Genomic DNA, 14,216 nt, shown 5'->3' with positions numbered 1-14,216 from the left:
GAAATTACATATGCAATTATACATATATAGTATTAATAGTATATATTATAGGGGGGCCTGGGCAGCTCAGTGAGTTAAAACCTCTGCCTTCGGCTCAGGTCCTGATCCCGGGGTCCTGGGATCAAGCCCCGCATCGGGCTCTCTGCTCAGCGGGGAGCCTGCTTCCCCCTCTCTCTCTCTGCCTACTTGTGATCTCTGTCAAATAAATACATAAAATCTTTAAATAATAAAATACATATTATATAATATAAACATAAATATAAATATAACAAATAATAAGAAATTATACACACACACATTTGAAGAGTACATATCATACATGGGCATTTCGGTAGACAGTAAAAACCCATGTACTCGCCACTCCAATGAAGAACTAGGATATGTTTGTGTCTTTGAAGCCTCGCATATGTGCCTCCCCAATAAAATCCTCACCGTCCCACTTGGGACCTATTTTTCTGAATCTGGTACTCGTCTCCTTGTTATCTTTTACAGCTGCACCTAAATGAACAGACATATCCATCATTCATGAACGGTCCATTGTTAATTTGATGTCTATGTTTTATCATCACAGAAACATACTTTTCTGCAACCCTCCACTGCATTTCACAGTATAGATCCACGATTACCCGTATTGGTGTATTCAGATGTCACAGGACAATTTTTATGAACGTGTAAGGACCCTGTTGCAGGAATACAGCAACATGTGTGGTTCCATTATCCTGGTGATGGTCACTTGGCTTGTTTCCAGGTTTGTGCGGTAAGAACAGTGCTGCCGTGAATATTGCTTTGTGCCCTCGGGCAGACAAGTGCAAGAGGGTCTCCAGGTTGTAGACCTCAGAAGTGGCCATATGGGGTCACGTGTACACATATCTCCCCTATCATGGGGTAACCCCAAAGTACTTCCTACAAAGGCTGCCCCCGTGTTTTCCTCCGGCAGCAACAAATGAGGCTTTTCTTCCTGCGTTCCCAACTCTGGAGAGCAAGCAGACTCTTGGAAACCTGGTTATAAAACTGAACTGCATTATGGTTTTAATTTATTTTTCTCTGGTTTCTGATGAGATGGGAGTATTTTTTTCAAACTGGACTGCTGCTTTGTGTTTTCTCTTCTCTGAAGGGCCCTTACCCATTATCCTATTTGTTTATTTGCTTTTAACTGTTGCACTACAGGTGTCCTTCATATACTCTCCGTCCTATTTCTTTGTTGATCCTGTGTGTTACAAACACCCTCTTCAGATATACGATTTGCTTTTGTGTTTAAAAAAAAAAACTTTTTAAAATGTCGTCAAAAGTATCGATGTTCCCTTTGTGGTCACTGTTCTGGTATCTTGCTGAAGGAATCTTTTCCCCACGGGGTTTATAAAGATATAAAGCTTCCTACTTTCTTCTACATCAATTTCCTTTTTTCCCCTTGGGATGCCTAATTGATCTGAAATTGATGTCTACAAATGGCATGAAATACAGATCAGATACCTTTTCTACTCATGTGGATAATGGCCCAGTGCCATTTTTGAAAAGTGTATCTCTTCACGCCGATCTATACCTACAGTTCTGTCCCACGAAGCCTTGTATTTGCACAGTGGTTCTAGGGCTTTCCGTGTCCGTTACTGTATTTGCCTCTTATGTTCCGCCATCACCCTGTTCGAATATCCATGGATTTCCAGCAGCCCCTCCAAATTCTTCTTGTCTTTCAGTCTTAGCCATTCTTGGCCTTTTGGTTTTCACACAGATTTCAACACCAACCTGCCAAGCTCCCCAAGGAGTGTCCCAGGTGCTGTTCTTATTAGAACTACACTGAATCCACATATTAATTTGGGGAGAACGGACACTTCCATGCCATCATGTCTGTCTCTGAACACAATACAGCCGTCTCTTCAGTTCTTAGTAATATGCATTCTGCCTAAATGATTAGCTCATTATTTCATTATGATTGAAATTTCATAATTCAGTTATACTTTAGTATTGATTTTTTTTTTAAGATTTTACCTATTTATTTGACCGAGAGAGATCACAAGCAGGCAGAGAGGCAGGCAGAGAGAGAGGGAAGCAGGCTCCCCGCTGAGCAGAGAGCCCGATTCAGGGCTCGATCCCAGGACCCTGAGACCGTGACCTGAGCTGAAGGCAGAGGCTTTAACCCACTGAGCCACCCAGGCGTCCCGGTATTGATTTCTTTAACAAGATTTTGTTCTGTAACATAGAATGCCTGGTGGGTTGACAGATGTAGCTATTACTTCATTAAAAAAAAAAAAAAAAAGATCTATTTGTAAAGACTTGCTTTGTTCTTTCTGTGGTACTGCCAACTCTGGGGACAGTCACTATCCTCACACTAGATCATCACTCATCCTCGTGTCCATTATCTTTCTTCTGATTCTTTCAATGCTTGCATTTCCCGTTGCCTTCACCAAAATTATCTCCACCTTCTCTGCACGTGTCAGTAATTCCCCTCTTCACCCATGTCTATCGCATTCCTTGTAACTTCTGTTTTGTGCTGTTTGGGTGCCCCATTCATGGATTAGATCTCTAGTCTACTTACTGTCTCTGTGTGCTTTTTTTTTTTTTTCATATTTGAATTCTTGGTTTATTGAATTCATGTTCTTTTTTAAAAAACTTCCCTACCCATTTAAGTACTCACAGAGATGTGTCTTTTTTTTTCTGTTTTATGTGTTGTTCCAAAATAAATTCTTCCCCTCTTCTTTGTCTGTCCATCCTACCTTCCTTCCTTCCCGCTTTCCTTCCTTCTTCCTTCCTGCCTGCAATATATTGACAAAGGGGGCTGCCATCTTTGTTTTAGTCTGGCCTGTGCCCAACCTGGACACCTCTGACCCAGTCCCAGCATTCCACCTTCTTTCAAAATGTTTTCAACAGGAAGAGAGCTCAGCCAGGGCACTGATGGACGGAGCTATGCCCTGTCTTCCCTTTACACAGTTTTTTTCAAACATTCCATGCCTGAGTTCGTGCAACCCTCTGTGCGTACATCTTCCATCTGCTTGAATTACCTTGGGCATCAGGGGATCCCTCTGGTTCATCCCTGCATCTTGGATCCTCGCTTTTCAGAGGACAGGCATCCTTGGGTGGCGTCTTTTATCACTGCCTATCCTTGCACTGCCCAAAACCAGAAAGGGAAAGAAATAAAAGCATTGATTTTCACCTATGCACAAGGAATTCACAGAGTAGAGAGAAAAGCATTATCTCCCCCCGCCGTGCTCTCTTTCTCTTGCCTGTGGGTCTTCCAAAGTTTCTGTCTTATTTATTACATTTCCTGTTTGGCTAAATTCATTTCTGCATTGCCCTGAGACCCTTCTCCCTCTGCTCCCTGCTGGGACTGACACAGAGGAGAAGCCCCGGCGACTATGCTTCTGGTACGATGTGGAGGTAATCAGAAAAGATATTCTGCCTCCATAGAAAAGATCTCACACTGCTGCACCCGCAGGGTCACATCGGGGATGAGACCAGAGCATTTGAAGACAGGGTGCCGGTTGGACAGCAGTGGAACGCACTCGAACACCAGCCGGACAATGGTGTTGGAGCCCCGAGCTCCACACAAGCAGGACACCCCTCTCCTGGGTCTGGAGGGCACAGCACGGAGCCTCCTGGCTCCCCCCGATCACCTGCCTCCCCACGTGTCCTACCTGAACTCCACCTGGCCCCGGGATGTGCGTGGCAGATGGGACCTGATGGCGGGAATCCCAGGTGTGGGAAGTGAGGTCCATGTAGTTCACCCCTCTGTCCTGCTCCGTGGTCCCTTTACAGGCCAGAGCACCACCAGACAGGAGGCTCCAGGAGAGCGGGAGACGGTGGAGAAGAAGCTGAGAGCAAGTGGCCCTCGTGCACCTGTTCTGTGTCCTCGGGCAAACGGGGAATGTTTCTGGGGAATGTTTCATGACGACCACTTCCTGACAGCCCAGGCAGCCCTCTCACAGCTCTCCACCGCCGCTCAGGAAACTACAGCAGCCTTTCTAGACACGGCCACTTCATGCACCCGGAATGTGAGCAGGGATCTGCTGTGAGGTGCACCTGCTCACTTCTGGAAGGGGCTGAGGTCGCCAGCTGGCCTGCGGCATCCGAGACAGCTTCCCTCACCGTCTGGGGCCTCGACGGGAAGGGCGCGAAGCCTGGGCCCACCCGGTCCCTCCCCGTCCATGGAGCCTCAGGTTCTGTCCCAGAAGACCAGCTGGCCTCTTCCCACGGTGGCTCCGGGCTCCAAGGACAAGTGTTCTGAAACCCACAGAGGAAGGTCGAGGCCTGCTGCGGTCCAGCCTCAGACTTCCAGATCCTCACGTCTGCCCTGTTCTACCTCGAAAGCCGGGAGCCGAGGTCCAGGGCAGATGCGGGGGCGGGAGCCTGCATCCCTACACGAAGAGACTCAGAGACTGCGTGGCCTTGCTGAACCCATCACCCTACAATCTCCCCTCGCAGAGGCCTGAGGGAGCAGGACATCTGCAGCATGGGGAGAGGGGGGGAGAGGCACAGAGCAGGTTTCTAGAAACATCTGCTCACTCTTTAGTGACCCCCCCCCCCCCCCCGGCCCCTGTCGGTTGGTGCTGATATTATTTTTGCTGGTCTGTTTAAATCATTTTGTTTTTCAAACCTTCAGATTCGGGAGAAAAGATATTGACATCTGGCTTCATTCTAGCATCTCATTCCAGAATACCCACTGAGTCCATCGCTCTCCTAAGTTATCCAAGGAAACGTTCATGGGCATCTCTGAACACGCCGCTTCTTTTCTTTACAAGTCACCTGAGTCTTGTGCTAACTCCTGCCCTTTTCACGGTGACCTGATGGTGCTCGTTGGAGACGGACCTCAGTCAGGTTTGCATGCCACCTGATCCCTGAGGCATTTCTCTGCTGACGGGTTATTTACTGAATGCCTCACTGATCATACACATTCTGCTCAAGGTTCACCGTGGCCTTTGACTTCTACCCCACGACACACAAAACTGGGGCTCTGGGAGCTCTGGTGACCTTCCCAGGGGACACAGTGACAAGGCCAGGTGCTGGGGGCCCCTGGACCCCACACTGCATGCTCTCCACCCAGACCCCGTGCAGTCAGCCACAGGTGAACTCTGCCCAAGGACTGGAAAGTGCCTCTCCGTGTGGTGATGGCCACATGCGCAGGGACCGGACCTGGCCACCACAGTCCACTACTGTCCCTCAGAGCCAGTGACTGGGAGGACTCAGGGGCTTGTGTCAGCACCCGCGCCCCCCCCTACAAACACCCCAGTTGTCACAGCTCCCTCCCTCGGTCAGGGGCCAGGCCGAGGGCTGCTCCCGGTCACCTCCCAGCCCCGAGCTCTGCCCTCAGCGAGGAGTTCTTGACTGGGGAAAACACTTGAGGGAACTCATTCCCGTAAGTGCTTTTAAAAAATGGATTTCGGAGACACTGCGGCTACCCCCCCCCCCCAGCCTTGTACTTAGGCAGATGGGTTTTCGAATGTGTGTCCAGAGGCTGTGTGTCACCAAGGCCGTGTCCTCAGGACATTAAGTCACATGTCCCTGGCTCCGGGGACTCTGGCAAGGCACTGGACCAGCAGGGAACCACTCATTCAGTTGCCCCTTCTGGAAATGTAGGTAATCATTATGCCCAATCAGAAAGGCTGTTTTGAGGATTAATCGTGTAAAAAATATCCAAATCGCCCCAAGCAGTGCTTGACACAGATTACAAGTGTGGTTACCGTGGGAATAATCAATCCTTCTCCAGTCTCACGCAGCCCCCACCCCAGCCCTGCGCGTCACCCCTGCAGGAGCCCAGAGGAGCACACAGAGTCTGAATGTGCTAGGGGACATGAAGATGCTCCCCCCACAGCTCCGTGCAGGGCTGACCATACCTAGCGGGGACACAGATGTCTCGGTGGAGACCTACATGAACAGACGACCTTCAGAACCAAAGCCCATCTCGGACTCCCCCTGGCCTGGGCATGGGGTACTCCTCCCTGCCCCGGGGCGCAGCGATGTGCTGGGAGTTGGGGGGCAGGCCCCCAGGATGACCCAGCCTGAGCTGGATCACCCGCCACGTCTTCCTGCTCACCTAGATCTATGGACCAAAGCTCGTCCGGGACACCAGAACATTCCAGCGGGTGTCGCGCTGACACAGAAACGGACCGAGGTCCTTTCCCTCCAGATGTTGTCAGTCTGGTTGAGAAGGAGACCACGGGTGGCCCTACAATGCAGGATGATAGGACAGTGAGGGAGTCCTGTGAAGATGAAGGTCAGCCCAAGGAGACAGAAGGCAAACGACAGTGGCCGGAAGTCTGTAGAGCCAAATATGACCCCAGAGAAGGCGAGACGCAAGACAAGCCTGTATGTGTGTCCGTCCCTCAAATAACAGTAACGATTATGTCATTTAAACCCAAAAGGCTGACCCAGTAAGAAATCCCTTTCGTTAAAATCGTTGTACCAGCGCCCTGGTCAAAGGAGGAACAGCAGTTCCCAAGGCCACACCCTCACCTTCTGCCAAAACCACATCCACACATCTGTCCACCTGTTCCCGAGAGAACCTTCCAGAACCACAACGAAGACAGGAACTGCCATGTCCACCCAGTTCCACTCATTCTGTTTCTTCTCCCACATTTCCTGGGTGCAGCGACAAGAGACAGGCCCCAAAGGGGACTGTGGAGACCGTCCTTCCAACAGCCTCCACGAGCTGCCCCACGACACCTCCCCACACGGAGAGAAGAGAACATGAAATGCTTCCCGGTGCTTCCTGATTTCCCACGTCAGTTGGGAAGAGGAAGCTGACTTTCAGTGCCCTTGAGGCTCTGTGTTTTGAGGCAGGAGGGGAAGCTGCTCCTTCCAGGCAGTGAATGGCTTCTGCCATACTGAGCATGGGTTCTAGCAGAAAGAAGAATGTAGGTTGCGGGAAATTTAAGGGAGTTTCACAATCTGACCACACGCAATGTCCCCTTAATTCTAAACTCTGGACGTCCCCCTGTGCGAGAGGTGAGTTCACTCTGTAAATGGTTTTTTCCCCGATGACTATAATCTAGTTCAGTGGTTTTTTAATTTGTAGGGGTATCTTCTCCCGCAGGGGATGTGTGACAATATCTGGGCACATTTTGGGGTGTCGCAACTGGGGTTTCTTTCCAACAGCATCTAGCGGGTGGGAGGCTGCAGGGGCCAGACTGACCCCCCCCACCAACAAAATACTGCCCGATCTGAAAATGTCAGCAGTGTGAGTGGGGGGAACCCCATCGGCTCTACTGGGTTATAACTCAAACTGTAGCACAAATATCCAGGTGCCCCTGTTGAAATAAATAAATTTCACCTGCAGAATTCCAAATAATGCGGGTAGATATGACAGCTCGGGGAGGTGGAGTGTCCCTCCCCACTTGGTAACTGTGAGCTTCAGTCCAAAGCAGGCAGCATGGTGCGGGGGGGACAGGGGGAGGCAGCCCCGGGTTGGGGTCCAGGGAACACTCCACACCAGCGAAAGTGAGGTCGTGGCCGTGGTGAGTCAGGCATATCACTGACACGATGGGACGACCGGGGTACTTTGTCTCTCTGGTTTCCACCATCACTCATCTCTCCAATCTAGTTTTGAGAAAACCATGCAACAAGTACCCCCCCACCCCGACCCCCACGAAGGGACGTTCTTCTTCCAATTTCTGAACAGTTGAGTAAAAATGTTCACAGTTGGCGGGGGGTGGGGGGGTGTTTGTCCATAGAGACCCAATGACCACACAAATGCAACGTGCTGACTGGGATCCTGGAGCTGAGAAGGGGGTGTGGGGCAGAGACTAGGGGACCGTGAAGCAAGTCTGGTTGGTTAATTGTGACAAACGGACCACACTAATGTAACACGTGACTAATGGTGGAAACCAGCTGTGAGGCATCTGGGGTTGTCCTCCACCGACTCCACAACTGCCCTATAGATCAACATCTTCTCTAAGACCAAAAGCTCGTTTAAAACAGAGAGAACACCCTCCTTTCTCCGTCCGCCTCCGGCCCGCTGTCTACTCCACACAACTCCACTAATGTCCGCTGGATGACAACGGGAGGCAAGTCCCAGGGACAGATGTCACAGAGCATCCTGGGGTTTGGGGACACCTGGCATGCACCTCCTTCCCAATGGGTTCCTCGTGAAGGAAACACCTGCGCGCGTGGGATGTGCTCTTAGAGCCACAGGCAGCCCCTCCCCCACCGCCTGCAGAGACAGCAGGTAGACGCGAGAGCTAGCGGGAGCCTCCCCCAAGTCCCTGCACCTGTTGTGAGCGTGAGAAATGCAGAGGAAGGAGTTCACAGCCGGGGGTGGGAACAGGTGCTTGCAGTAGGCTGTGCTGTCCACCATCTCGCAGACACCAAGCCCGTGTCCCCGTCTCTTATTAATGCTTGAGACCATCATATATACCCGCAAGCCATTCATTCATTCATTCAGTCATTCATTCATTTATTTATTTTCCCGTAAATAAGTTGGACTGGAATTGATGTCCAGCAATGAAGAATATCGCTGGCTGTACCAGGGCATACTTTACCTGAAACAGACTAAGAAAAGGACCCGATTCTAGGTCAGGACAGGTTCAAAGCTGCAGGCTTCGAGGGAGTGAAGGTCAGGACCAATCTCAAGCACCCACATTAAGTCCTAACAAGCTCAGAATCCTGCAAAGTGGGCGTCACGAACCACCAGTGAAGATCTTTCGAGCCTGATCCAACCCAGGCTGGGTTCTGCCCTCATCAAATACTCTTATCATCTTCTCTTGCTGCTGCCATCCTAACTCTCATCTTCCCAAGAACATCGCCTCAGGAACAATGTCTTCTTCGGAGACAGCCACGTGACCCCGTGCTGGACACACTGTCCTCCACACGCTCCCGAGCACTTAGGGTTAAACAGCAAAGACCTGAGTCACGTATACGCATTCATTCCTAATAACCACGGGTCCACTCACTCCTTCCTTCATTCAACGGATTTGAGAAGGTCTCTGGCTTCGAGAAAAGCCCCTGTTCTTTGGCGTTACAGACCTTTCCACCAGCACTTCCTGAGGTTTTCAGAACTAAGCTCATGCTATGCAAATATGTGGTCCCAGCCCCGCACTCAGAGCTGACGGCCAGGACCCCTTTCGAACTGATGTCCTGTGGGGAAAAGGAACAGAAGAATGGGGGGTTGTGAGAGAGAGCCCACCTTCTTTTCTTCCTCCAGACACACAATCAGGTGATTAGAGACCTAGGTTGCTTCTGAAATTGGCTCTCTCTGGGGGGGAGAAACGGGACAGAACCGGAGGCGAGAACATGAAGAAAGGGCCCGAGTGCCGGGGGATGCTTCAGTTGTTCACTTGAAGGAAAATATTTTCTGAAATAAAAAGGGATCTTTAGATGTCTAAGGAAGGAAAGCATTTGCTTTTCTTCTTCTGGGGAGGTTTGCTTGGGAAGACAGCAGCTGCGGGAGGGAACGGATTCCTAAGATGACAAACGGTCCCGCCCAGCTTCTCCGCTTCTTCGCTGTGAACACGCACACCTTGCACGCACACACCCGGACACATACGCATACTCATGCACACACTGACACATATGCACACACCCATCCCTGCACACACCCATGCACATACACACACACTTGCCTGCACACGCGCCACATATGCACACATTCATGCGCACGCATATGGGCACTCCCACCTATACAGACATGCACACACTTGTCTGCACACACACGCACATATGCACACCCTGCACACACACCATATATGCACACACCCATCCACCCATACACGCACATGTGCACACCCGCCTGCACACACAGGCATGCAATTCCTTGCCCATATCCACACATGTGCACACCGTGCACACTCCCGCCTGCACACACACACAGATACTGTTTTAAACTACCCTTATTGATGATTTGCAGGACAAAACTGGATTCCTAGAACCGAAGGCCTGTGCAGTAGCCACGGTGTCACCCTCAGGTCGCAGGCACAGAAACAGCTGACGCAGTTACTGTCTTCTAGGAGTCAACTGTTACCAGCAAAGAGCTCAAATGTCAGCTGCTATATGGTGGGGAGGGCTCCCTCCTGTTGGTGGCACTTAATTTAGCCCCCTCCCGTCCCTGGTCATCCTTAAGTGACCGTGCAAGTCCAGCTGACACGTGACCTATAAGACATCAGCCCGCCCCTGACCATGTTAGCATGTCAACACAGAACGTCTAGAAACAAAAATCACGCACTCAGAGAAAAGCACCCAAGGATGCGTGGCTGGAGCGTGCAGGGTTATTAGGACCAGATGCAGACAGAGCAGAGCGGACCCAGTCTAAGTATTTGGAAACTATGCTAAATTAGTGTGAAATGGACTTCATTAAAAAAGATACAGTGTTTTATTCTTTTCTAATTAGGAGAATTCAAACTCGATGCTAAGAGCATGACCGGACCCGCGTTCACCTCCAGCCGTTGTCACAAACGCCTAGGACTCGCTCGTCATGAAAGCATTTCAAGTTTGCAGCCAGCGCGTCCTTACTGCTGCTCAGGGGACAGAAAGTGTCCCACCTCACCGGGGTCAACACACATTCATGAACTATCAATTTCACTATTACCTGCACTGAGAAACTGAATCTTTTCTTTACAAATTTCTAACTGGCCAACTCTGAAACAAGTACACTTTCGCCATGCATTCAAAATTCTCAAACCCTTGACGTCTAGGTGTAGGGCGACCACATCTAGGAGTTTCAAAATGTGTTTGTTTCTGCGCTTGCAAAGATCTGGACTCCTTAGATGACACGGCTCAGCAAAGCAAATTTCTGCTGGCTTTGTGGCAGCTTGCCAATGACGGAGCGGTCCTCAGGACTCCGCTGCCCACGTTTTAACGTGCAATGGGTAGTCATCAGAACAAAGCCTTCTGGGAAGTTTGATGGGACACATACGACTGCCTCTCCAAAAGACTGGAAACAAATACCATCTCCTGGAGATTTGGGGTTTTCACCCTGGGTCCAGGAATTCAACAACCAGCCACTGGCAAACATACAGGATGGCAGAGGGTCCAAACTCAGGCAAGAACAAAGCTCTCCTTATTCCAAACCTTTGGTTTCTATCAGCAAAACAGTTCCCTCCATAAGCAACCATCGCCACCAAGAACATTCTATAAGACCGTCAATCCTAGAAAAGCAGAGCACAAAGCCAGCAAACCGTGCACAGAGTGTGTGAGCAGCTGAATCCCGGGCTGATTCCAGAGGACAGAAGGACAGCTAATGAGGCCTCAGCCCTGCCAATGTGTTTCTGTGGCCTAAATCCCCGGGGGTCAGTCCCCTGATGCACCATCAGGCCAAGCCAAAGGTCTGTACCTGCCAAGAATCAGCCATGTCCAATCATTAGATTAATGTGGTGCATGGGCTTCTGTACCTTTAGTTAAGATTAAAAGGTCACAATCAGCAAAGCATAAATGTGCAAGGTACAAGCGAAAGAATGATTCCTTTCTGAAACTCCCCCACCCCTTAACAAAAACAAAGAGAAAGGAGAATAAAGAAAAAGCAGATCTGAAGCCCACAGGGAGAAGGACGAGAGACCTGACCCTCGGGGCATGAACTTTAAACCCCACACGGAAACTGTGTGTCACGGACAGAAACATCCTGTCTTCTGGGGTCATCGCAGGTGTTGTATGTGGCACGTGAGATCAAGTTTCCGTGTTGGGTAACAATGTCGTCGAGATGCTTTTAGGAAGACCCAGTCACACGGACGCCCAGGGACCTGTGCAGCAAAGCTATCTCGCGTTTGAAACAAACAGAAAACGGTTTCATGAAAATCCCATCAAGCCAAAGCAAGGAGCTGCTCTCACATATTCCCAGAGTGATAAGGAACCCATTCTTCCCCCAAAGTGCACAGTACTCCTCTTAAATATCTCGTCTTTGGTATTTTCTTATGTAAGCTACTCAACAAACGCTACGGTAGATGCTTCACACATTATGCTCTTTTATATTTTGAACACTGAGCTCTATTTCCGGAGAGAAACAAACTAAGGGAGTTCGATACCATATCATACTTAGAACTCACAGGCTGGGAATAGATCTGAGTTGGCAGAACTATCCTCTCTCCTTCAGACAACTGTTGGAATCCCATTTGCCAACGCGACTGTGAGCTCTTGGACTCCCCAAGGCGCAAAGGGCCCAGTGGGACCCCCTGCATTCCTCAGACTTCCGATAAGACCCCAGGCTCAGGTGGGGGGCGCAGATTCACATCCCCCGAGCTGCTCCGGGAGGGTCTGGCTTATCCTGGACATCAGAACGTCTTTACCACCTAACTGCCAGCCCACTGGGAAAGAGCAAACCTTTCTCTCCATCCCACCCTGACAAGGGGCTTTAGGAAATTCAGAAGGCGTCCCACCTCTGGAGGTGTGAACGCAGCTCTTGGGGCCAGAGAGTGGGGGCTGGAGGCATGGGGACAGGTGCTCCAGGGACTCACCTGAGCGTGAAGCGATCGGCGCTGCAGTTTCGGGACACGGCCACGGGGAAGGTGAGCACGTCGCCCTGCCTGGCCGTGTGCGCCGAGTACAGGATGGCCACATTGCTGTCCAGACGCAGCTCCCTCAGCGCCGGCCGGCTGCCCGTCTGGTATAGGAAGACACTCCCGATCCTTTGCAGGTGGGGCACGGCCTCGTCCAGCCCGTCCTTCCCCGGCCGGACGGCATTGCCCTTCCGGACGTCGCCGCCCGCGCAGTCCCCGCGCGCGTCCCCCGGCTGCACGGAGTAGTAGAGCTCCACGGGGCTCCCCTCGGGCGGCCCGGGCGCCTTCTTCCTCCCGGCCACCACGCTGGGGGGCCCGAACCAGGCGGCCAGCAGCTCCAGCTCGGCCACGCACAGCCCCAGGGCCCCCTGCAGTTGGCAGCCGGCCCGCACCTCCCGGGTCTCGCGGAAGGCAAACAGGCGCAGGCACGGCAGCCTTTCGCCAGGGCTCGGGGCCGCCCAGTCCCGGCCCAGCAGGTGGAATAGCACCTGCACCTTGGGCCGGCTCAGGTACACCTTGTCCCGCAGGATGTGCGCCTTCAGCTTCCAGTTGAGGGAAAACTTGTTGGTGAATCCGAAGGGGCTAGAGGGCAGCATCAGGTCCTGGGGCACCACCTGCTCGATGGAGAAGGGCCCGTAGCTGGCGTTCAGGACGGGCAGCCGCTTGGCCTTGTAAATCAGGAAGGACTCCACACGGGACTGCAGGCTGGAGTTGCGCATGATGTCCTGGTTGGCCTCCTTCAAGAAGAAGGACACGTCGGCGTTGTTGATGTGGTAGGTCACGGGGAGGTAGGTGGGCAGCAAGGAGAACCTCTGGACGCTCTCCAGGACGCCACGGCTCTCGGTCACTGTCGGGAGGGAATCGGAGTGCAGGCGTTAGGAACCCAGGCCTGTGCTAAACGAACCATACTTCCCCCGTCTTCCTACCCCTTGTCACCCATCGCCATCTTCGTCCCAACCCTGCCACTGTCTCCAAATCTTCTTACACGATCCACTCATCCGATTGTAAGTATGTTGCTTTTACGGTGGGATGCTGCCTACGACGTGCTCTCTTTTTGCTAAAAGGAGCGATCATCCAGGATTAGGGAAGACCTCAGAGCACGCCAGCGTCAACAGAGGAGGCTGTCCCTGTTAACGCCACCAGACGAACCGAGACCAGGACCAGAAATAACTTTCACAGCAAGGGCGCTGAAGCTCCGTTGACATCCCACCCGACCCTCTCCGTTCCACGTTCCATCCCGGACACACACTCCAAGGACACTCCAGCCACCAGGAAACAATAAAAGACTTGGGGAGAAGGTGAATGAAGATGGGCGTTCATGGGGCGCCTGGGTGGCTCAGTGGGTTAAAGCCTCTGCCTTCGGCTCAGGTCATGGTCCCAGGGTCCTGGGATCAAGCCCAGCATCGGGCTCTCTACTCGGCAAGGAGCCTGCTTCCTCCTCTCTCTCTGCCTGCCTCTCTGCCTACTTGTGATCTCTATCTGTCAAATAAATAAATAAAATCTTTAAAAAAAAAAAAAAAAAAAGATGGGCGTTCACAATCACCTGAGTTACACACGCCCCTCAGGGTTCAGCTGAGACGCAAAGCCCAGAAGCATGTGCTGGAAGGACCCTCTGGGAGGGGACCTGACCGTGTCCTGTCGGGCCCCAGTGTATCAGGCACGCACCCCACATCCCCAGGAGACATGCCTTTTTCATTACACCCGTATCCTCCCTGAAAGCTGTTTTGATCCCAGAGCACAAAAGGTAGTCTTTTTTTTCTCCTTACTGAACATATCCCTCCATCAGAGGGGGAGGGGGGAAAAAAAGAA

General features: G+C 51.6%; 1 protein-coding gene across 1 annotated transcript in view; it reads right to left on the bottom strand.

The window, feature by feature from the left end:
* LOC111156495 (transmembrane protein 132D) overlaps window positions 1-14,216 on the bottom strand; it is a 582,232-nt gene that overhangs the window by 406,290 nt on the left and 161,726 nt on the right. The window contains exon 2 of the mRNA XM_022517432.1: window positions 12,366-13,254. Coding sequence (XP_022373140.1) covers window positions 12,366-13,254 — 889 coding nt within the window. The remainder of the gene's footprint in view (window positions 1-12,365; window positions 13,255-14,216) is intronic.

Source organism: Enhydra lutris, unplaced genomic scaffold (assembly GCF_002288905.1).
Source record: "Enhydra lutris kenyoni isolate GAN:26980312 unplaced genomic scaffold, ASM228890v2 scaffoldscaffold46, whole genome shotgun sequence".
Lineage (NCBI taxonomy): Eukaryota > Metazoa > Chordata > Mammalia > Carnivora > Mustelidae > Enhydra > Enhydra lutris.
The sequence above is the reverse complement of the archived record's forward strand: the minus strand, read 5'-3'. Positions and strand labels throughout refer to the sequence as shown.